Consider the following 25,267-nt stretch of genomic DNA (forward strand, 5'->3'; position numbering starts at 1 on the left):
TTCCTTTATGCATCTCCTCTCTCTTTTTCAGTAACAGGGAACATCATATTCACTTTGATGTACATCAGCTCCTTCCTTTCTCATTCCCAAACCCCCTAAACAGGCTGGCTTTCAATCCGTTGCACCACGCCTATTGAACAAACTCCCAGCCTTACTGAGAAACAGTGCTTCACTTGTCTTCTTCAAAAGATATCTAAAAACACACCTCTACAATTCTTAAAGACATTGATCTACATTTGCCACACTCCACCCAGGTGAAGTAAATGGGTACCTGGTAGGAATTTATTCCTTGAAATGCTAGAGCGCCGTATGGCAGCCGTGCTAAAGCCAGGGTAATAATCAGGAGCGCCAGGAGGGTCAAATCTGACTGACATGAGCGCTATACAAGAACCCACTATTATTATTATTATTATTATTAATTCCTCAGTATAGACCAAAGGATAGTGCCTTGTATCCACTATAAAAAGGCGCTACATAAATCCAATTATTTGTATTATTATTATTATTATCGTTATTATTAATTTATTATTATTGTTGTTGTTATTGTTATTATTCTTGTTATAGTTGTTATCATTATTATTATTTAGTAGTAGCAGTATTAGTATCATTATTATTATTTGGAGAAAGGCTACATGTATATCATACATGTAAGCAAATAGTAAGATATTAGCTACATGTGCGTGGAGAAAAAGGCAAAATAAATCATAAATATGTGATACAATGATTTCAAATACATGTGTCAAATATTGAATACAATAGTGAGATTAGTACTGACAGAGCAAGTGCTGTGTGATGCAATTACAATTCAATGTTATAATGAGCATTATAGGGATGAGTTTGTATGAAATTGGTACTATTGATGAGAATGGTTTTGTGGATGGTACTTTCTTTGTTAAAAAGTGTCCTCATTAATCAAATGATTACAATACATGGCCATCCCAATGCTTGACATCACCTAGGAGTTTTTGCTCAAATTGCCATTTTAAAGCAATTCTGGCTCAATTATTCCATTCGACTCACCAAATATAATTTTATATTTCTCCATTTCACAAATAATCCGGAACATCCGTACAGCACCCACACTAGACACCTTAAAGAAGCACTTGAAAACGTATTTGTTATAAATGATTTTCCCACCTTTATATCCTGTGCTATGAAACCAATTGTGTGAGAGGGCTATATAAATGAACATATCAAGGGTTCAGTGACACACAGACTCAACTCCATATTTTGCCAAAATGAATATTTGATATCAAAATGTTTAGAAAAATGTGTTCAGGAATCACAAAGACTTAACTCCACCCAACACCACATTGAAGTCAATGGCTAGTGAAACATAGACTTAACTCCTTAAGGCCCAAGTGCTCAGTGACACATAAACCACTTTTTCTCAAAATGGAGTTGCGTCTTTGTGTCACTGACCCCTCAATATTATTATTATTATTATCATCCTTTACTAGTCGATGGTGATTACAGCAGTTGGGGATCCTGGTCAGACTGTTCCATTAACTGTGGAGAGGGAGGGGTAATGTATCGCTACCGGGCATGTGATAACCCTGAACCTCAGTACGGTGGCTTGGAATGTGACCTCGATGACCTCTACCTCAGACAGGCATGTAATGCAACGGTCAACTGCACAGGTGAGATATACATGAGCAAAATAGGATAACTAATAAGAAAGTTATGAATTTTTGTCTGATTTTTCTGCTTCTATTGAACGTAAGTTATTTTTGAGTTCTTGAGCTGCTTTTGTTTAAAGGATGATTGTACAAAATCTTTCACTGAAAAACAAAATATAATCTGTATGTCATTCATTGCCATTTTCTTTTTCAAAATGATAATAATAATAATAGTGTAAAATTAAAGAGCGCAGACACCGTCCAGGGACGTTCATGGCGCTAGCTCAGCAACAGTTCTCTTTAATACATGTACAAGAAAAGTAAAATTTTAGATCAGAAACTCAAAACCAATTTTGCAACATTTGTATCAACCATTTTAGCTGAGAGAGAGGATTTCTACCAGAACAAGACCACCTCACAGAGCAGTACGGCATCTGGTGGTGATTCTTATCGGGCTGTGGACAACGACTTGACCTCTAACTTCTCCAGCGGCTCCTGCATTGAGACCAACGTGGAGAGCGCCCCCTGGTGGCAGGTTGACCTGGGTGGGGTCTATCAGGTCCGATCAGTATCCATCTACGTCAGAACCGATGACTGTATTGATTGCAGTAAGTCTCTCTCTCTCTCTCTCTAAGTGCCATATCGTTTGACTTTGGTGATTATGCTGTTCCCCAACCCTCAGTTCCTAGCCTTCTGTATTAGTACCACTCCCAGTTCTTCCACTCCTCTCTCTTCCAACAATTTCTACAGACTGTCCATCCAAAGTATCCTCCTTCTTCCCACAAGTTTTAAGCCTGATAATTTCCCGATTCAAATCGGTTTCCCAATTATTTTTTTTTTTCCTGATATTTTTTTTCCTGATTTTACCGCTATTTTCCCCAATTTTTCCCCAATTTTCTTACTTAAAAGGAGATGGGGGGGGGGGGAATCTTGTTAGATGCCATTTTTTTTCTTAGTCAAGAGGGCGGGGGGGGGGGGGGGGGGGGGGGGATGCGGTTGAGAAAAAAAAACGTTAGTGCTCACTTCACCCCTGAAGTGTTCACTTTTAAAATACAGAGATCCTGTTGCATGAAGAGGTGAAATTGATCATCTCCCCAAATTTATTGCATCTTGTTAATAATCAATCGTAACTTTACAATAAATACTAACTTACGATTCGTTTTATGTTGCATATAGATACAATACAATTACTTGCAGAATATATTTTTATGCATTATTGTAAGTCATTTTTTTATGTAATAGGGCCAACGTCTTGGAGGGGGGGGGGGGGAAGGAAGGGGGGAGGGGGAGGGGTGTTCGGCAAAGTACAAACTAACATTATTGTAATTACAGTACTCTCTACATTGTACGGAATACGTCTTGCATTCTGGTATATATTTATAAATAAAGCATTGCTACTCTGTAATACACAATGATTGTACTGTAATATATATAATTGAATTCACGTATCTGGATACATCTTATTTGTTTTGATGTAAACATTTATTCATTTTTGCTAGCAATATTTTATATCTTTTATTTTTTTTTGTATCTTTTTTGTGTTCATTTTTGTTACTTCTTTGATGTTTTGATGTAAAAATTTATTAATTTTTATATATTTGTTCTCAATTGCTATGTTTTCTTTATATACATGTATATATATATATATATATATATATATATACAGTATATGTTTTTGAATGCTTTTTTATTTGATTGTATGTTTGATGTAAACTTGCTTTTTTAGTCTTTGGGCTTTTTGACAAGTCTTGAATAAAACCTCATTTGAATTGAATTGAATTGAATATATTTGTTATCTCTCCCTGTATGTTCCCTGTGGTCATCATCACGCCAATTATTTTTTCCAGAAGATAACAAAATTTGTGTCTTTCAATTTTAACAGCCTGGACTCTTACTCCTTTCGTGGTCCGGCTCGGTGTCAGTTCCACACCCAAGGAGAACATGCGGTGCGGAAACATCGTGGATTCTAACGCATCGTCTACCTATGATGTGAACTGTGACCCCATGGCTGGAAGATACCTCAGTATTCAGAACGTTGCTGACACAGAGACCTCTCTTTCTTTCTGTGAGGTTGTAGTCCACATCGGTGAGTCTCCTAATAATAATAATGATATTCAGTTCTTGTATAGCGCATATCACGTTATATAATGTCCCTATGCTCTTCCAAAGAGTTTTGGAAATTATTACCCTAGCTTTAGCTCCGGCAGCCTTTATCAGTGCACAGTGCATTTCAAGGAATAATCCTTCCAAGTACCCATTTACCTCACCTGGGTTGGGTGCAGCAAATATAGATTAATGTCTACTCCTACAGTACACAGTCTTCCTTGAAGCTCAAAGTTTACAGCTTTAGTTTTGCATTTATGAGTTATTTGAACGTTGAATGTGCAGTCAAACCTGCTTTAGGGCCCGGCCCCCTGTGTAGAAAGAGCAACTGCTTTACAAACCATGCATATTTACGTTTTCTTTGAAATTATACTTTTGCTTAAACATCCCCTGCCTATAAAGACCACTTTTTGTGTTTCCTTTGAGCAGTCTTTCTATGCAGGCTTGGCTGTACTATTTGTAATGTCCTTTGGCAAGATGTCAATCTTCATTTGCCATTTTATACCCAGGATAGAAACTGGGGCGTGGTGGGATGATGAAAGCCATAATATGATTTACATTATCTTCTCACCTTACATTGATCATATGGTAGAAATACTTCCTAGGGAGTGGAGATGGTGCTCACATTTTGTGTGATATTTATACAGTGACCATGAGTAATAACATCTGTAAAGCACTAAGAAACGTTTGTATTATGTGCTATATCAATCTAGATTATTATTGTTTGTTTGTTTGTTTATTTATTTTTATTTCTGCATTTTCAAAATGAAACATAATTATCATTATTTACCTTGAACATTTTGCCATGATTGTGAAAGTATATGTAGTTGAATCTTTAATTAAAGCGGAACTACACTACGTATATATACTTGCGCCCTCTATATATCCAACAATGCCTAAGCGGTACCCGTTGGTCCCCCATGATCCCCTTTTTCTTATGTTTATTAAGAGCTGATTTGATGAGATAACCATCTGCCTGTGACCACGCAGGGTGGTCTAATCCCTCCTGGCCAAACTAGTGCAGATAGGCTTTAATTTGCCTCTCCTCTAAATTAATTATTTCCTGCAGGATCCAACGCCTATTTTGATGGATCATCCAACGTCACCTTCGACGACGCCCAGACCCGGTGCTACCAATACGGGGCGGAGCTGGCCACGCCCGATGACCTGCTGGACATGTATGACAGTGGAGACGAGTCCTGCGATTGGGGATGGGCGTCTGACGGATCAGTGAAGCGTGTCGTTCAGTCGTCGACCGAATGTAGTGCAAGTGCTAATAGTTCAGGGGTGATGGACAAAGGCGCGTCTGCTCAATCTGGAGAATGGGGCGTATACTGCATCCAGAGAAGTAGGTTCTTAACCATTTGGCTACTAAATAATTTTTAAGATACTACATTACTTTTATTCTGTAGAACTTTGCAGAAATTTTGAATATGTCATATTTGCCTATCTGTGAAATTTAAACATAAGCAGTGTCCTAGTATTCAAATTATGCAAGGAAACCCTTTTACCTTCTAGACATCACTGTCAGACACTATTGAGTGACTAACTGACATGTTTATTTTTTTGGTAATAACATACATAGAATGAACTGTAACAGGTACATGAGCATTTGTCTACAATAACCCACTTCTTGTAATGGCCAAAATTAAACTGATCAAACCACTTCACACTATACGATCCAACTATTACAGTGTTTCTGATTTTGGAAGAATTTGCAACAGCATTTGATACAAACATGTAAAATCTTAATGATGGAGGATCTGAATAGTCTTATGATTAAGAAAACTGAAATTTCAAGTGATTTTATGCTTTCTTGGAAGAGGATAAGCTTAATTGGCTGAGAATCGTGGTAACATCACACCAGGGGGGTGTTTCACAAAGATCCTAAGTTGAACTTATCTCTAAGTTGGACCTATTAATTATGGAAAGCCGTTAGCATCTATGAAAATATTTTGTAAAAAGTCAATTTTAAAAGGCATAGAATGTTAATCCAAATCATTCATATTTTCTATTAATGTGGAATTTATAAAAAGTCTAAAATACTTGAATTTTCACTTTTGAATATATTTTATCTTAAGTCTACAAATGGCTCTCCATAATTTTAAAGTCCAACTTGGAGTTAAGTTTGACTTTGGATCTTTGTGAAACACCCCCAGGAGTGCATTTGTCTACGATTTGAAGCCGATTCGGCTTTTATTCTGACTAGTAGAGTTCATTGCACAGAAATTGTGGGTTTTAGTGTTCTTATCATTATTAGAAGCTCAGTCATGAATATGATGTTTGTTTAGATTCCCTATCTAATACAATGGACTATTATTAACCGGGCATGGTGGCTCAGTGGTTAGAGCGCCCACCTCATGAACGGGAGGTCGTCGGTTCGAACCCCGGTCGAGTCACACCAAAGACTTATAACAAAGGGACCTTCTGCCTTCTAGCTAGGCGCTCAGTATATTAGATTGGAAAAGGGTAGTAATAACATAATGTTATGCAGGGCCCGCTGGCAGAGCAGTTTCATATGAAGTGGCTACCCTGGGTAAATAAAACGTTATTATTATTATATTATGTTTTCCCCTGCACAGGTGAAGGAATTTCTCTTATTGGGCAACTATTCAGTCAGATCAGCTTCAATGCCTCATCATCACAACCGGACATGGGCCCATCCAATGCTGGTGTTTATAATGATAATAATACAATGGGATGGGTACCTGCAAACTCTACAAGTGATGGAGAATGGTTAGAGGTTAGTATTCAATTTTTCATCCGTTCATCTATTAAGTTATTCCGTTCATATATATTTAATTATCCACTCATTCATTCACATTCATCCACGCATTCATTCATCCATTCATTCATTCATCCATTCATTCATTCATCCATTCATTTATTCATTCATTCATTTGTTCATTCCATCTTTGAGTCATTCATTTTTCATTCGTACATTCATCTATTTATTTATCCATTCATTCATTTATATATTTATTTGTCTTCTCATTCATTCATCCATGCATTTATCATTGATTAATTCCTACATTTATGTATCAATTTATCCATTCATTCATTTATATATATTCATCTATGCATTCATTCATTCATTCCTTACTTCAATCATTCATTTTTTCATTGATTTATTCATACATTAATCTATTCATTTATGCATTCATTCATTTATATATTCATTTGTCCACTCATGCATTCATCAATACATTCATCCATTCATACATGTATATTCATTCATTTGTTCATTCATTCATATATTCATTTATGCATTCATTTATTTATATATTCATTCATTTGTTCATTCATTCATATATTCATTTATGCATTCATTCATTTATATATTCATTCATTTGTTCATTCATATATTCATTTATGCATTCATTCATTTATATATTCATTCATTCTTTCCATCATTCATTTATTCCTTCATTCATTCGTTGATTGATTGATTGATTGATTCATTTATTCCATAATAGCACCCTAGAATTGGGGAATATTTGACCATCGTGTCAATTCTACGACTGCACAGTCATGTAATCTCAATACTCCTTTTCTTTCAGATTGATTTTGGGCAGTATGTAGCACTGACAGGTATGGACACCAGAGGGCGCCCTTGCTGCGATGGTTATGTCACCGGTTACTACCTCAAGTACTCCAGTGACGGGGTTAATTGGAGCTACTATGGATCTGGAGCGACAAAGGTATAAATCTGATTGCAATAGATGTACATGTACCTCCCACAAAAAAAAACTCTTGGAGATTGTACTTATAAAACTCCAAAGCTTTGGAATAACTTACCACAAGACTAGAAAAAAGCCTCATCTATTGCTGTCTTCAAAGTTTTGTTAAAGACGCACTTGTTTTCAGGAGCTTTTGAATATTTAAACAATTTATTTTGTGTCTGTAAAGTAGCATTGTTAGGAGTCGTTAAGGGTGGGATTGCTCCTTTGAGCTTTCTACATTTATCCATTCATTTGTGTACAGTGTATTCATTTATTCAATTATTTGTTTTTGCATAGTTTATCATTAAAACAGCAGAAAACTTACAAGGGAAATATGATTGTCTGACATTTACCATTGTCTTAATATACAGCTTATTCAAGGCAACATGGATAGCACTTCTGTAGTTCGTCACAGCCTGGATCCCGTAGAGGGTGTACGTTATGTCCGGGTGGAACCAAAAACTTGGAACACAGCAATCTCTTTCAGGGCTGCCTTCTATGGAACTGTCCAACCAGGTATGCGTACATTTACATTACTTTGTTTGAATTATCTAGCAAAGGGTCACTGAAAGCTCACTGAAGATCACTTAAAGGTCAATGAAAGCCACTGAAGATCACTGCAAGTCCAAGCTAAATGTTGATTATAATCTGGTATTTTGAATTATGGAGAAAAAATGAGGTATAAAATTGAAGGAGGTGCAATGGCTCAGTGGTAGAGCAGTGGTCTCGTACCAAGTTCAATAGAGAGGACTTAAAGCCATCCGTCCCCTGGTTGCTAAACTTACTAGCATACACATGATAAGCTAATTTGTTAAACTTTAAACAAAATCAAAAAAATCATCGGGTCAACAATTCTTCATAACAGGATTCAACTTTATTATTTCTTTTTTGATTTGTTATCCTCTTCATCTTCATCGACAGTGAATGGGGAGTTCAGTTCCTGGGGAGAATGGGGATCCTGCTCCGTTGCTTGCGAAGGAACAGGAACAAAAGAGAGGACCAGGTCCTGTGATAGCCCAGCCCAACAAGGAACTGGTCTAAGGTGCCAAAATAATGAATACATGGAACAAATACTAGGTAAACTACCATTTTGTTTATCATTTATTATTTCTAGGATGTCAACATTGATTTTTGTTAAAATGTTTTGATGCAACTATCTTTTTCATGTGTGTGCATGCATAATTGAGCTTTTAGTCAACAATGTTTAATTACACGTTCATTTTTTACATGTCCATGCGATTGATTATTATGTTTGCAAAAGCCCATGAAGAATGTACTGTATGAACCAATCACTGTTGTGATTTTAAATCAAAAATTGTTTCTGGTTCAAATAGGAAAACATTTTCTGCCCTGTGCTCGTTCGAAAATTCAAGTCAGGGCTTGACATCCACAGCGCCCGGGACACATGGGCGTCCAAAATCTAAGTTCCGAATTAAGCGAAGAAGATTTTCGACCGACCAACCCATGTTTTGGTTTTAGCACCTAAAGGGCAATACAACATCTCTTTTTTTTTTAGGCCTTAAACTCGCTCACTCACTGTCTTCAATTATTTCCATTTTATTTTTCCTTTACAGATGAACCACTCCATTTCTTTGGGAAGCAGTCAAACAGACAACTAGGAGCGGACCTCACCGTCTCTTATTCCGTTACCACCGCGATAGAGTGCGCCACCTTGTGTGCCGTCGAGGAGAGCTTTGATTGTGAATCGTTTAACTTTGGCTCGGGTTCAGGAGATTGTGTTCTCACCAACACCTCAAATTCGTTTCATGATGAGCCACTAAGTGTCACCTTAGGCTATGACTACTATGAATTAGGTAATTGTTTTTGTCAGTGAAAGAAAAGCCATTCTTATAAAGAGTTATGATTGATCTAAAGTTTGATCAATACACGATGAGCTATAGACTTACGCTCAATATTAACCTTACGATCAATCAAAAGGCTTTATAATACATGCCAATATGTTGCCTATGGATTTTGTGAAAATTGTATAAAAAATTAAATTGCTTGAGGCAAAGTGTTAACCGCAGTTCCATTTCTAACTTGCCTTGATTTATATCGTTCCATATACACAAGTTTGAAGCATCTTTCTTCAGTACTTGATCATTCATGGTGTTATCCAAACTTGTGACTATCAAAAAAATCTATAAATGTTGCAAAATTTGATGAGAAAAAGCAACACATTCTGTGCAGTACATAATTATTATTTTGAATAATATGATTGCAGGGCCCTCAGGGAGAAAGGTATTTATACTGATGAGGCTACCCTGTGTAAACAAGTCATGTTATTATCATTATTATAATTATTAATTTAAAGGTTTGTAGAGACAACATTCATGTGGTGTACCCAGGAACTTATCAATATGGTGTATAAATAATTATACAGTGTAGATGTTTCTGATATTTGACATGTGTTATTGTCTACATATACACTAAATATATCTCTAATTCTCTATCTTGTTCAACTTTATCTAGACTACTCCTCTTGCAACATTCACCTCATCGTTTCTAAGGCGAGGGGCAACACCCCTGGCGACGGTATCTACTCGGTCAAGATCGGCGCAAACGTGAATGATGTCTACTGTGACATGACTAGGGATGGTGGGGGATGGACTCTTGTTCTCACTCAAGCAAGTGCTAGTGGCTGGTCCGCTTTAACCACAGTATTACGCAATCTGAACAGTCCTTCGCTCACTTCTGACTATTCCATCCTCTCGAAGGCTGACACCATCAAGGACTCTGGAAATGGGAATACCTTTAAGGTAAGACATTGATCTACATTTGCCACACTCCACCCAGGTGAAGAAAATGGGTACCTGGTTGGAATTTATTCCTTGAAACGCAGCGTGCATAACAGCTGCACTGCTAAAGCCAGGGTAATTATGCTGCATTTTGTAGAGTACTTAGAGCCTTCTGATAAAGTAAGTGTTAGGCGCTATATAAGCAAATATAATTATTATTATTTAAGGTACGGATGAGAACATTTTGTATTTTAACTTGTTACAGGCTGTGGTAGCGGAGTGAAACAAACGGCGGGTGTCACAGTTGACTGTTGTCATACATACAAGTGCACAGATAATAACTACACTGTAGCACTTAGTATTCTTTAAGTACATGTAGTGTGACTATATCACAGCGTCTATATATGTATATATTATTATATATAGAGCATATAAAACACATTGCAAGTGTGTTAAATCATATTAACGAAATATAATTTATTGTATATGTATCAAAATTGTATATGTTTATTAATTCCATCTTACATGTGTCAATCTTTACCATCACAGTATCGTTTGGAGTCTATTGAGAGAGGGCGATGGGGTGGCATATGGGAGGTACCCGCCAACTACAGCTTCACAAACAGCGACAACTCTCAGGCCTCTACCCTGGTTGAGATGTTCGATGCCTGGCGTGCGGACAACTCCTCTCTGCAGCACGTCATGCCCTGGCTCACGTCCGACGATCACGCCCTTCTCCGCGCTCACAACAACACGGGCACCACGTCAAACTGGGCGGGGACCGTCGTCTGTGACTGCGCCAACCTGACCTGGAGTCCATACACCAGCTGGTGGTCTGCGGACGAGGAGCCCACGACCTTTGCGCCAACTACAACCGTGGCTGCAACTACAACCGTGGCAGCTACAACGATGGATGCTGCTACAACGACGGCTGCAACTACAACCGTGGCTGCAACTACAACCGTGGCAGCTACAACGATGGATGCTGCTACAACGACGGCTGCAACTACAACCGTGGCAGCTACAACGATGGATGCTGCTACAACGATGGCGGGAACTACAATGTCAGGGGGGACGACGCAATCAGGAGGAAGTCGCAGGAAGCGTGCCGTAGACGCGGCCAGAGAGGGAGACGAGGACTTTGAAGATTTCAAGAATGTCTACCGGATCGGACAACAGGACATGAAGAAACTTGAGAATGTTCTGTTGTCCAGAAGAAGGAGGTCTACTGTAGTCACATTTGGCACTGTGTGGTACTGGCTACGAGAAGATCACCATGGTAAGTTGACCTTTAACCCTTGTTCCCACATGCAGTGGTAAATCACCTGGGCAAGATGAGCATTAAGGGCTTCACAATTCTGTTTCATAAAAAACACAGATAAGTGAGTACACGTAGGACTTTTGTCTTGGGCAGGCACTTTTGTCCTCAACCCTACTTGCGGTTTACAAAAATGTAAATGTTTTAAAAAGTAATGCACTTGTACACTGTCGTATGTGAACAAGCTCTTAATACCCTATTCACATTGCCTACATATTGATAATAATTATAGTATTGCATGAGATTTATGTAGCACCATTTTCCATTCTAATCAAGAACAAGATACAATAATAGTTATATGCTACTAAAATCATTGCATTTGATTGGCTGTGATGAGATTTTGTCATAGATCTGTGGCAGTTGTTATTGATAAAAAGTTTTATGAAACAGGGACTTGATCAGACATTTGAATGATCAAGAATTGAAAACTTGGATGGCCTACAATGCTGATGTCTGCTTTAAAGCCCGAACTATTTTTGGTATGTATTATTTTATTTGTGCAGATTTTACACCATCAATGGAATTTGATATGAGTGGACGCTGCGGCTACGACACAGACATCAAGAGTTGTAATGATCCTTGCTCCGAGAAGGTTGTGCCTGCCACCCACGGCACGATGACTGGAACTCTGAAAGTCAATCCAACTCTGGCAGTGGCAAGAGATGGAGCGGAACACAGGTGTGCTGTCTCTCTCCACCAGAACTACGTCGATCTCGGAGACCAGACCGAGTCTTGCCTCTACGACCCCACCCTCTGCAAGCAAGGCCTGACACTTTCCTTCTGGACGAAACTGACACCAGAGGACACCGTCGACGAAACGACCGCCATCATCAGCTCTGCAGGAGTGGAGGTGTCAGTGTCCAGAGATTCCTCAGACCTTCAGCTCAACGTCGCCCTCATCGATGACTTCTATTACAGTCTGTCCAACGACAGCATCCCGGAGTCGGAGTGGTTCCATATGATGATTACCTACAAGAGAGGCAACGGCTTGCATCTCTACCTGAACGGGGACCTTGCCACAAGCCAGGACACCTCGAGCACGGCTGCACCAGCCCTCAGCGAGTCCCTCACCAATGTCTATCTCGGTGGGGACTATGAGAATGCTACAACATCTGCTTATGATGTGGACGTGGTACTCAGCGATCTGCAGATATTCTACCGGCGATTCTCCACCATAAATGCCAGGAACTTCTTTTATCCTGGTAAATATTGGTTTGATTTTGTCAAGAATTATTGGACAGTTATCACAATAAGCCAGCAGAGAGTTTGGAACTACTTTATGTGCTTGTTTTTATGGAGGGGAAATGGTTCCAAGGAATATTCCTGTTTATAATTTGCCTTTGTATGATTGATTAGAAAATAGGTCTTTGTTTAAATAACAAGCTTTCACATTCATTCATCATCTTTAACATAAATTTGTACCCCCTTCTAGTACCATGCTGCCGCTGTATATGAATGAAGGCCATTTAAACATAAACACCTTTATATGTAATTTTGATACTGTTACATGTTATGAAATTCCACATTTTATCTTTGTATATATTGTCATGATGATGAAAATAAATTTCAATTCAATTCAATTCAATGTTACCTTATTCCATCCAAACCTTTACACCCTATTTGAAATTATTCAATTTGTTTATATTTTTAGTAAAAGGTAATTGCTTTTGTGTAATCTCTCCAACTTGGAAGTAGAGGTCTAAAGACTATACTGATGAATTTCACTTTCCCTAAGCTCCCAAGCACAGGGGGTGTTTCACAAAGACGAAGAATGACTGAAATTGTACTTAAAGGGAACCAAACCCTTCATACTAAGTTACTTTTATTGTAAAGTTTAAGGTATTTGAAAAATATCAGTGAAAATTTGAACAGAATCGGGCAAGGAATAAGGAAGTTAGAGCTGTTTGAAATGACTAGTCAATTTGATGACATCATCTGTGGACAACTCTCCATGCCTTTTATACATCAAATTTCATGTTTTCCCTTCTTTCTTGTGATTGAGATAATTTACTCCTCTGAAAGCAAGATATAGAATGCAAAATGATATTCTACTTCACATGTTATGAAGTCGGATCAAGAACACAATGTTCCCTTTAACTATGGCAGGCCGGTAATGCCACTGCTTGCTCTCACCATTTCTAACATTAGTCTCTCAAGGGAAGTGCAAGTCGTGCTTGCAAATCAACAGAATATGCTTTTTTTTTAAAATTCATCATTGAAGGAAACATAAAATTACTTACAATGTAAATGTGCACATTCCTTCAGAGATTAATTGTCGGAGCAACTAGTGGCATCAACTGCCTGCCATACATGTAGTTACATGTAAGTGTGCTTTTAGTCAATCTTGGTATTTGTGAAACACCCCCAGGTGACACTAATTGATTGATGCTGATATACTGTATGGCTTTCTATACAGATATTGTTATTGAACATGCATGCTAAGAACAAATTGAGGTGACATTCTTCTTCATATGTTGTCTTTTCTTTCAATCCTTCCAGGATCCAACGCTGATTCTCAAATAGGAACGTGTGGAGATAATCCCTGTCCAGGTAAAGATTAACACAGTACATAGGGTATCAATCCTGACGATAGTAGCCATCTTTATTTAAAGACCTCCTGTTTGTAATGACCTTTGCTTGATATGGTTGGAACATTTGCACACATGCACATAATTTCAACGGGGTTAAGCATTACCATTTATCTCGTGTTATATAATTATGATATAACCCTTTCAGGACAGGATTTATTTCTAGGGCTAAATTGATCACATAATGTTCGTCAAATTGGCAACAATACTATTGATAGAAATTGATAGCTTTCTTCTCTTTTTGTTTGTTTCGATTTTGTTGTTGTTGTTTTACATATGAGAATAGACTCATGTACACCATGACAAATAGGTTGCACACTTCTGTTACTTCTGGGAACCGTTTCACAAAGCCTTTTTTCAATGACAAATGACTAAAATCAGTGACTAATCCGCTGATAACCAATCAGAAGCAAGGATTTCAGTAGCTTATAACAAAAACTATCATTTGTCACTGATGACAAGTTTTGTGAAATACCCTCCAGAAGAAACACTTAAACTCTTTAAGTATCAAATTCCTTTTTCTCCCTTGACTAGTGCATGGAAACTGGACCGCCTATGAGGACGTCGGCACCTGTTCCGTGGAGTGCGCTAGCGACGGTGTCATCGAGCAGTGGAGGAACTGCTCAAACCCCACCCCTCAACACGGTGGCGATGATTGCGTTGGGGAGAGCACGAGGTACACCAGCTGTGCAGGACTAGCATCATGCTCAGGTAGGGAAGGAGGTTTGAGGTCTTTGATGATGTCTGTTTGTTCTTGGAAGGTGGAAGATATTGATGTTGAAAAACTGTTAAGGCTATCCTGTGCAATGATAATAATGATTTTGGATGGCTTTGAGCTTGATACAAGAATATATTGCTTGAGCTATGACAATGTTGAACAAGTCGGTGACGAGTCCAATATTGTCATAGCAGGACCAAAATATGCTTGTATCACACGAAATCAGAGCCATACAATATTATCATTATTATCTATATTAGTCTGACTAGTGAAATAAAAAAATTTGACCTCAGTAAACATGGCTTTGTTTTTGTGTCGTATCGAAATGATATCAATATCGATAGTTGAAGTTCCCGGATGACTGAGCAATATGAAAACAATATTGGTCAGTCATCCTGGATACTGCGCTAAAGATATTGAATGTATTGATTTATTGTACCACTTGGAAGCCTTATATAGATAATAAATTATGATATCGTGCAGGAATATGTATTGTTGCATTAAATGTATTGCCAATTTACTGAGTTGATGATACATTTATATCTACGTATTCGTTATTTTTCCATATTTATAATGTAAACTTTGGTTGGAAGTTCTTATGCCTCATGAAACATCCATGCATGAATCCAAAAAATGATTGAAACTTGTAAATCAACTCTGTTTTCTTTCAAATAGATAATGAAGACTCAGGACTTGGCATGGAGGCTGGAAACATAACTGACTCCTCCTTGACGGAGTCTGAATGCTCGGCCAGTAACGACTCCTGCGCAACATGGGCGCGGCTTAACGACGCTGACTCCTCCCACTGCTGGATGCCCCCCAATGGCACGGAGGGGGTGTGGCTTCAAATTGAGCTGCAGTACCCCGTCACTCTGAAGGGTGTGGCCACCAGCGGGCGCCCTTCGGATGACAGCTACGTGACGGAGTATGATGTCATGTACAGCACGGATGGGGAAGAGTGGTATTATGTGATGGAAGGCAATAGTTTAAAGGTGAGGAAACTACATGTACATGTATACCCTCCCCCCCATCTGACAAGTGTAGCATCACTATTAGCCCTGTCACTTTCAAATACAGTCAAACCTGTCTATAGCGTCTGCCCAAGGGAAACACAAAAAGTGGTCTTTGTAGACAGGTTCCTTTAGTACATGTTTCAATGAGAAACCATTTTCAAGGGAAACAAAAAATGTGGTCCTTGTAGTCAGGTGGTCACTGAAGCAGGTTTGACTGTAGTTCTCATTTTGCACATTGTACATTGTACATGTTGGAGGCATGATGGCTCAGTGGTAGAGCAATGGAATCGCAATCGGGAGGTCCTCGGTTCGAAACCTAGTCAATGCGCTAGTGCCCTTTGGGAAGGCACTAATCATCATGGTCCCTCGGAGAGGACTTAAAGCTTTCCGTCCCCTGGTTGCATAATTACAAGCATACACATGCTTTCTTAGCAGTCAGGTAAAACAAGCAAACAAACAAACATGTGCATAGATTCTCTCGAGAAAAAAAAAATGTGTGTGAGAGCTTGAAACCTCATGATTTCAAGGTTAGATAATATCTTTGCTATGCCCAAAGTATTGGATTTTACAGAAAGTGTTATTGATATTTTAATATCCCCCCTGCCTACAGGTGTTTCGAGGTAACTACAACAATACCAACGTAGTGCGCCATGACGTCAATGTCTCGGCCGAGGTCAGCTATGTCCAGTTCCTACCAACTTCCTGGAACGATGCAGTCTGCATGAGGGTTGAACTCTATGGAGTATACCTTCCAGGTGAGAAACTTGACCCCTTCTTTGTGTGTGTGGGTGGGGTGGTCGGGTGGGTGGGGCGGCAAGTCCCTCCAAGTGTAGAATGATGTGTTTTGGACTAAGATGGGGGGTTTTGGGAGGTTTTTGTAGAAACAAAAACAATTATCCTCAATTTTAAGTTTGTATCCTTGGAGGATATTTCATTCCCTATTTATGAATAGAACAAAGCATTATAAGTCAAACCTTCACAGAAATACAATTCAAGGAAAGCAAGTGATCTGTATACGTAGGATGATTATTTATATACCTGTACGTAATATAGAGGAACATGATCACCTTATCACAATTGTAAAAAGAAGACAGCTACAGTGGTTTGGGTATGTAAATAGATGGAAGAATAGCTTGGCAAACACCATCTTGCAAGGAGGAACTGATGGGAGAAGAAAGAGGGGCAGACCAACTACGACATGGACTGCTATCATCAAGCATTTGGACGGGCATGTCATTTTAGCAGCTAACGGGAACAGCTGAAGACAGAAAGTGATGGAGAACCTGTGTTTCAAGGTCCATTTCATTGTCACCCCAACAGCCTCCAAACTATGGGGCATAGATAGATACACAATGTAGTCGGTAAGAAGTTTGACATTTATAAGGAATGTCTGTTCCAGATTCTCAGGTTCAGTTACTCATTCAAAATGTTAATTCATCATCTCAATTTTGCAGTTGATGGAAAATATAGCCGCTATGGTGACTGGTCGGAGTGCAACGTGACCTGTGGGGGCGGTATACAGTTCCGCAATCGGACATGCGACAATCCCAGTCCAAAGTTCGGTGGCCAGGATTGCCAGGACCCGGACACCAAATCTCAAGAATGTAGCACCAACAACTGTCCAAGTAAGTTGAACACATTGAGTGATTTTAAGTTGGGTGTTAGTGTTAGTGTTTAGAGCAGTCAAGCGCTCTTTAATCGAGCTAAGAATTTGCTGATGAAATAAATGGCCTGATAACGATAGCTAACACTAACACTGAACTGGAAATCAGCATTTGCTTAATCCCTAGGGGTTAGTGTTAGTGAAAGGACATTTGTACAGAAGATATTAACACCAGCCACAAAGGTCTGTACAGAAGACGACAATTTTGCAAAATCGATAACACTAGCTACCTGAAGTTGACGATATTCAGAGGTCGAAGCCTGAACACCAACTGATTTCCATTTCAGTGTTTAGGGCTGGTGTTAGTGTTTATTATACACTAACACCAGCCCTTAACACCCAACTTGAAATCACTCATTGTGTGTTCCTGAAGATAGACATCGCTCAAGTGTAGTACAGTACATGTAAGCTGTTAGAAATGAACCGTGTCATTAGTAGGCCTGTCTTGATCAGCTCAACTTTGCCAAATAACCCCCTACTCTCAGACTCTGTATATTATCCCGAAGCTCAAATTGCGTCTTCACCAGATCGATATACGCTCATTAAAAACTAGCTCGGATAGGCGCAAATTCGCCCACTATTTCCCAAATAGCGGGATATTTACGAAACAAGACCAAGATTTCTTGGGATATTTTCTTAACCAAGTCCCATAATGTTTGTGCTTTGTTAACAAAGGTTCAGGAATATCTCTCTATAATCTTTGCTGGTACAAAAATAAAATGCACAGGATTCATATGTACATGTACATGTACATTTATGTACAAGGTAGATGAAAAGTGGATTACTTTTTACTTATTTACATGATCATTCATACAAGATCTGAAAACAAAGCCTTCTAATTATCTTCAAAGTGTTTATCTTAAATGGATTGGGTAACTTTGTCTCCGATTCTGAAACCAAATCCTGGATTTAGCTCATGCTGCAATGATAATTATAAACCTTTAGGTCAGTCAGAACCCCCTGACTTTTACAAGACGATCGCCTGTCTGATTATCAAGATATTTATGATTGGAAAATCGAAACCAAATTTTGTGTTTGCCAAACGGTTTTCATAACACTACAGTCTATTGGGGAAAACGAGTATGGTAAAACCGGTCACTCAAAGATTTTTACTTTTTTTAGGCACTTCTTGATCATTTTGAAGCGCAATTTTTTTAGGGCTTCACTATTACACCATATCACAGACACTGATAACACATGGGGCTGTGCATCTCAGATTTAACATTGTTAAACGATCCCTTTATATGTGATTTCTCAGATATTTTCTCCTCATTTACCAATTAACCCACCCTCTAATTCTCTCCTGCCAGTCGATGGAGGTTGGTCAGCCTGGGAGACTGTTGTGAACTGCTCCGTATCCTGCGGGAGTGATGGCATCAAACAAGAACAACGAGAGTGCAACAACCCTCCGAAGCAGTACGGGGGTCAACCCTGCGAAGGTGATGAGTATCGCTGGGTGTCCTGTGAAGGTCCTGCCTCGTGTTCAGGTAAAGATCAGTTCAGTTAAGTCTTTATTTCATCCTCAATAAAAGCAATATTCATAAGATATATATACACAACCGAGTAATACCAATAAAAATCAATACAGAGCAATTAGAACAAAAACAAATTATGAAAATGAGGGTCAACAAAAAAGAGCAAATAGCATTATAGTACGTTGACCCCACAATTTACAAAACATACGTCAGTGTCCACTAGACCATAACACCTCTCAATTCAATTCAATTTATTTCAACCATAACAATACATATACAGTAATTCATGGAAATATAAAAACATTGGGTTAGGAGCCCCTAAAGAAGTTGGAATACAAACTTGTGGTTGGGGCACTAACCATGACATATATATTGAGAAATTAGAAAAATTAACAAAAACAACATTAACAGGAAAACAAATATATACAAGAAAAAGATTACCGGTATAAAGACCTATATGTGAGCATAAAACATTTACAGCAAAGCACCAGTCATGGGCACACATAGGACACAGCGTCAAGCGACACTGCGTCCCTATGCGCCCCTTGTCGATGCTTTACAGTTGTACAAAACATTACAAAAACATGTGGAGCAAATTATTCATTATTTAATTGGGCGTGTCTAGAAGAAGAGTTCCTGTATTTTATCTTATTATGATCCCACACAGGATACGAAGAGACTGAACTCGGAATCGTCAATCAAGACATCGCCGACTCCCAGCTCTCAGAATCCAGCTGCTCTAGCGCTGCCAACTGTGGCAGCGCGGCCCGCCTCGATTCATCCACCGCTGCCGACTGCTGGATCCCCGCAAACTCTACCACCTCTGAGTGGCTGGAGGTCAACCTGACGGACAGCGTGACCCTTGTCGGCATGGCGATCCAGGGTCGACCTTCAGATGACCTCTATGTGACCTCGTACTATATGTATTTTTGGAAGAGCACTTCCAGTAACTTCAAGGGGTACAAGGCTGCTGGTACCAAGACAAAAATGGTAGGTTAAAACTGTTGGATATGATTTCATGAACATGTAATTAAAGCCCCACTGCACTACTTATAGCTACTTGCGCCCTCTATATAGCAAACAATGCCTAATCGGTGCCTGTCGGTCCCCCATGATCCCCTTTTTTCTTATGTTGATTGAGAGCTGATTTGATGATATAACCACCTGTCAGTGACCTTGAAGTCTAATCCCCTGGCTAAAGTATTGCAGATGGGCTTTAAAAGTGTGATCTGAGTACAAGGCTTACTGCAATCTCAGGTGTCTAAAAGTGGTGAAAGTTAAATGGGGATTTTCATTTTAAACAAGACATTTTCATGATGGTTGTTTTGATGTTGTAAGTGTGATCTGAGTTTGATTGTATGTGGTGGGGATTTTTATCTGTTTCTTTGTTTCGTCGTTGTAAGTTTAGAAACTATTTTGAATGGGTATGGGTTGTTGAAATATTTTATGATAATTCTACTTTATAACAGATGGACACACATTTTGCAGAAAATCCTGGTACTGAGATAATTGATGTATAAGTAATTCTTCAATTCATTCAGAAAGGGATTTCAAGTAAATTGAGCTGCATGCAAAATGTTTGTACATGCATGTATATGCAAGATGTACATTGTATATGAGCCTCATGGCAGTCGACAAGTATATGTTTCTTGGAAATACTTTTATTGTATTTGTCTATATCTTCTGAACAGCTTTTCCAAGGGAACGTTGATAACACAAATGCTGTTCGGTATGATCTAGATGGACTTGATGATATCACGTTTGTTAGATTTGAGCCACAGTCATGGAACGGCTCAATCTGCTTGCGTGTTGCCCTCTATGGTTACTTCAATCCAAGTGAGTTTTCAGGACTATTTCTTTCAGTCTTTTTTCAGTCTAATAGTTTTACAACTACAGTCAAACCTGCTTTAATGACCACCTGTCTACAAAGACCACTTTTTGGTTTCCCTTGAAAACAGTTTCTCATTGAAACATGTACTAAAGGGAACTCAGTGTTATATTGCTCTGGCTCGAAATGTTAGGAGCCAGAGCAATATACTGTAACATTGAGTTCCCATAGGAAATCTATTTATTCAGATGGTCATATCTCAGCCAATACTTAACCTAAAGGTTTTCGACATTTAAACATTATTTTTGATGCTCTTTCGGAAAATGAAGACAAAATTGAGAAATTCCAAAAATAGATTTTTGATGACGTCACACTTCACCACTCTATTGTTAAGAGTAAACCTGGGACCCTGCCCACAAACGATTTGCTTTTAAGGGTATCACACCATTTAATATTACGATTTTATTACTGTATTTTGCCCTTGTGTTCACATTGTTTTTAAAATGGAAAATAATTGAAATGAATGATGACTGACTAATGCTGTTCTTTTATTCTTTAGTTGATGGTGATTGGGGTGAATGGAGCAGCTGGGACAACTGCAGTGTGACCTGCGGGGGTGGGGTGCACTACCGGAACCGTACCTGTACCAACCCCGCCCCCAAGTATGGTGGATCAGACTGCTCGGGGGCGAGCTCGGAGGTACAGAGCTGCAGCAACAACAACTGCCCAAGTGAGTGCTTAGATGGCATTTAATGGTATAAAGTAAGGCTGCGACGAGTAAACGGATGATTTCTCGTACACATATACACGGCTGCCATGTTTTTTTTTTTTTAAGTTTAGATTTATGCCCGTCCACCTGGCACTGTGTCTATTAGTATAGAGACTTGGTTTTTAAGAGGTTTTTGAAACACTGAGATTGGTCATGGAACATTCAAGAATCTACTGCCAGTCTTGTTAATTTCATCATTTATTGTATTTTATGCACATGATATTCATAAACGCTTTTTTTTTTGTTAACAATGGAATTAACAGAGCTTATGGAGATCAGTTTTCTGAGCAAATTAATTTTAATCAGTCTTCAATCCTTGTGGGGCTTAGAATATTCAAAATATTGTCCTTCCTAAAGAATGAAGGGTCTATGAGAACAATGACTGTAAGAAATGTACCTTATTGATATTTCACAAAGAAGATATTCCAAAAGGAAAGAACTTCTTTATTTGCTATTCTTTTTCAATTACTTTCCCACTTTTGATTCTCTAAATGCAATATTTTACAAGCCATTCTTTGAAGTCGATCTTTGATTGCCATCCTTGTCTCACCTGCAGTTGATGGAGCTCTGTCGGACTGGTACGACGTGACCAACTGCTCGGTAAGCTGCGGTAGCTTAGGTACTCTCAGGCAAGAGAGGGAATGCACCAACCCTAAACCTCAGTATGGAGGGGACTTCTGCCATGGTCCCAGGCAACAATGGGTCTCCTGTAATGCAGGCACAGACTGTGACAGTAAGTGTGTCTTCAATTATGTGTGTGTGTGTGATTTTGTTTTTACAGACGTGTATCAATCAGATATGATTATTAACGTCTGGGGACCGACCTTTAACGTTACCATCCGAAAGAGGTGACTCAATTTTGAACCGGGGGCGCCTGAGCCAGTCTGTAGGTGAAAACAGCTAGAGAGCTGACCAAGTGAATGTGCCGCTAGACCAACTCACATCTCCCTCCCGTATTTTATATGGGTTTTTTTTTTAATGGATAATCGTGGATCAATGTGTGCAGCGCTTTGTAAATGGAAGAGGGGAAGCTCTATATCAAATACCTTTTGGATTGGATGAATTGGATATGTTTATGATCTGTGGTCTATTTCATATAGACTTCACCATCAATGGCTCTTTTGAAAATTGGGTAACAGTTTGTTTGTTTGTTTGTATGCTTGTTAGTAGGCAGCCAGGGGGGCGACTGTTTAAAGTCCTCTCCTTAGGACTTTGTAATGAGGATTAATATCCTTACTGAAGGGGCACGAGCGCATCGACATGGTTTCAAACTCGGGACTAATTCACACTTCTTTGGAATCCATGTACTCAATATTTTAACTTCCTAGCTTCTCTGTTGCATTAAGCACTTAATCACTGCATGTGTATAAACACACCCATGGTAGATTATGCATTGTGGGCCGGTTGGTTTAATAGTGGATGGCCATTCATATTGTAGACAGAATATTCATTTAAGGTTTGTTTTTTTGTTTTTATTTATTCACCATGTAAAATGATTGTTTACAGATGATAAAATGTAGTGGGTTACATTGAGATATAATACATAGTAGGAACAATGCATAAACAAAAAATGTTTGAAGTGCAACATCCCTAAGATAACATAGCTGATAATTATTAGGGTTGAGATAGAACATGGCTTTAAAAAAGACATTCTGACATTTGACACTATGTGTTTCTACTTGTTGATTTAAACTTCTACAGGTAACACTGACTATTCATTGGAGGTGTCTGATGCAACTAATTCGGACATTCGGCTTTCTGCGTCGTCCAAACTCAGTTCTACTCTGGCGCCCTCTAATGCCAGACTGGGTGCCTCGGACACCAATTCAGCATGGACACCAGACGATGATGATGATAGTAAGAGAACAATTTGTAGCTTTGATTATCATGATGGTTGTTATGACCATGGCATTATTGACGTGTGGTGTGAAACTTGTTTAATGGTCAAGGTTTTTATAAACCGTTTACAAATGCAACATTGATTTGCAAGAACCTTGGCTCCTAATGATTTTACAAGGTGTAGGTAATCGAAAGTGAGTAGCAATGATGATAAGAATCATGATGGTGATGACGTTTATTCAACTTGTCATGATCGAGGAGGAGGAGCAGGAGGAGGAGGATTGTAGTAATTCTGCTGCTGCTAGCGATGATGATGATTATGGCTATGATGATAATGATTATGATAATTTAATAAATGAAAAATGATGTTCTTGATAATTAGTGTAATACAGCTGTTAATACTAATGAATCTATTGATACTGATGATTATATTGATGATTATGGGATTCTAATTTCAGTTATTGACAAGACCCTGCTATATATATTTGTAGCATACAGTGTCAGTGCATACGTGTAGTCTATTGTTACCACAAATTGCAGATATGTATGTGAAATATCTTCTTTTCTCTTATCTCATCAGAACCCTACTTGGAGATCATGCTACCAGACATAGTCAATCTAAACCGAGTAGCGACCGAGGGACGACTGGGCTCCGACGATTCCAAGAGCTGGGTAGAAACCTACTACATTTCTTACAAGACCAATGACACCAGCTGGAAAAAGTACAAAGAGAATGGCTTCAAGAAGGTAAAGATTTCCAGGCTTTGTATTCATAGAGGTGGACTATGTTAAAACAGGGCCCTGCACTATTTGTATTTAAAGCCCCACTGCACTACTTGTAGCTACTTACTCCCTCTATATAGAGAACAATGCCTAAGCAGTGCCCGTTTGTCCCCCATGATTCTCTCTCTTTCTTATGTTGATTGAGAGCTGAGTTGATGAGATAACCATATGTCAATGACCACGCTAATCCATCTAATCCCTCCTGGCCAAACTAGTACAGAGGGGCTTTAAGAATAGGGGGGGGGGGACCCTGGTGTGGTGGTCCACCTTCACACCCCTGATCAGTTATATCGGGAGGAGAGACCTAAGGGTTGCAGTGATTTGGTTCGCTTCTCACCTCCCAGGCACAGGTGATGCCAAATACTTGATAATGATGATAATGATTGATTCAAATCGATAATCGCTTGATTTTAATCACAATTGTGTACTTAAGACTTGAGATTTTGTAAGTCTATGATTTATTGAAGGACTTGCGATGAATCTGGATCAATCACAACCCTTTGTAAAAACAGGACCAAATGTCCACTTATATATGGAGTGCAAAATGTAAAAAACTTCAAGTAAACATTATCTGCCAAATAATATTTTCTGGCTGTGGTATTGTGGGCTTAAATGATGTTTTGATTTGTTTTGGTAGATTTTCCAAGGAGGTAATAAAAGATAAATAGAAAAATGAAGTAAAGCAATCTTAGCATATCAGGTATCCATCTACATGTTATCCTGGGTGAAGAATGGCAAATATGGATTAATGTCTTGCTATAGAACATTAATTCCTGGCTTCGATATTGCAGGCTTACATGTAATTGATGTGTCAATTTGTTTTGTAGATTTTCCAAGGAAACTTTGACGAATCCACGGCAGTGTACAACGAGCTGGATCCCATGGTAGAAAACATCACCCACGTCAGATTCTACCCACAGGACTACAACGGTAGCATTGCTATGCGTGTCGACCTGCTCGGGAAGTACAACCCACGTGAGTGCCAATTTAAGCATTGGTGTAGAGATTTAAGAAGGATTTTAAAGTAGATTATCTTTTGAACTGGTTTCATTTTAAATGTAACAAGATATACTTTATTTCGCTTGTGAAAT

At 38.8% G+C, this 25,267-nt stretch overlaps 1 protein-coding gene across 1 annotated transcript in view; it reads left to right on the plus strand.

The window, feature by feature from the left end:
* The window catches only part of LOC105444845, an 86,751-nt gene that overhangs the window by 24,692 nt on the left and 36,792 nt on the right, over nucleotides 1–25,267 (plus strand). The window contains exons 22-43 of the mRNA XM_030983854.1: nucleotides 1,461–1,640; nucleotides 2,000–2,227; nucleotides 3,502–3,705; nucleotides 4,792–5,070; nucleotides 6,305–6,465; nucleotides 7,283–7,423; nucleotides 7,816–7,960; nucleotides 8,366–8,521; nucleotides 9,019–9,258; nucleotides 9,917–10,203; nucleotides 10,732–11,461; nucleotides 12,004–12,702; nucleotides 14,000–14,050; nucleotides 14,623–14,799; nucleotides 15,482–15,798; nucleotides 16,430–16,574; nucleotides 17,274–17,444; nucleotides 21,345–21,515; nucleotides 22,111–22,287; nucleotides 23,256–23,411; nucleotides 23,974–24,140; nucleotides 25,004–25,151. Coding sequence (XP_030839714.1) covers nucleotides 1,461–1,640; nucleotides 2,000–2,227; nucleotides 3,502–3,705; nucleotides 4,792–5,070; nucleotides 6,305–6,465; nucleotides 7,283–7,423; nucleotides 7,816–7,960; nucleotides 8,366–8,521; nucleotides 9,019–9,258; nucleotides 9,917–10,203; nucleotides 10,732–11,461; nucleotides 12,004–12,702; nucleotides 14,000–14,050; nucleotides 14,623–14,799; nucleotides 15,482–15,798; nucleotides 16,430–16,574; nucleotides 17,274–17,444; nucleotides 21,345–21,515; nucleotides 22,111–22,287; nucleotides 23,256–23,411; nucleotides 23,974–24,140; nucleotides 25,004–25,151 — 5,130 coding nt within the window. The remainder of the gene's footprint in view (nucleotides 1–1,460; nucleotides 1,641–1,999; nucleotides 2,228–3,501; nucleotides 3,706–4,791; nucleotides 5,071–6,304; nucleotides 6,466–7,282; nucleotides 7,424–7,815; nucleotides 7,961–8,365; nucleotides 8,522–9,018; nucleotides 9,259–9,916; nucleotides 10,204–10,731; nucleotides 11,462–12,003; nucleotides 12,703–13,999; nucleotides 14,051–14,622; nucleotides 14,800–15,481; nucleotides 15,799–16,429; nucleotides 16,575–17,273; nucleotides 17,445–21,344; nucleotides 21,516–22,110; nucleotides 22,288–23,255; nucleotides 23,412–23,973; nucleotides 24,141–25,003; nucleotides 25,152–25,267) is intronic.

The sequence above is a fragment of the Strongylocentrotus purpuratus genome, unplaced genomic scaffold (genome assembly GCF_000002235.5).
Source record: "Strongylocentrotus purpuratus isolate Spur 01 unplaced genomic scaffold, Spur_5.0 spur5_scaffold_13, whole genome shotgun sequence".
NCBI lineage: Eukaryota > Metazoa > Echinodermata > Echinoidea > Camarodonta > Strongylocentrotidae > Strongylocentrotus > Strongylocentrotus purpuratus.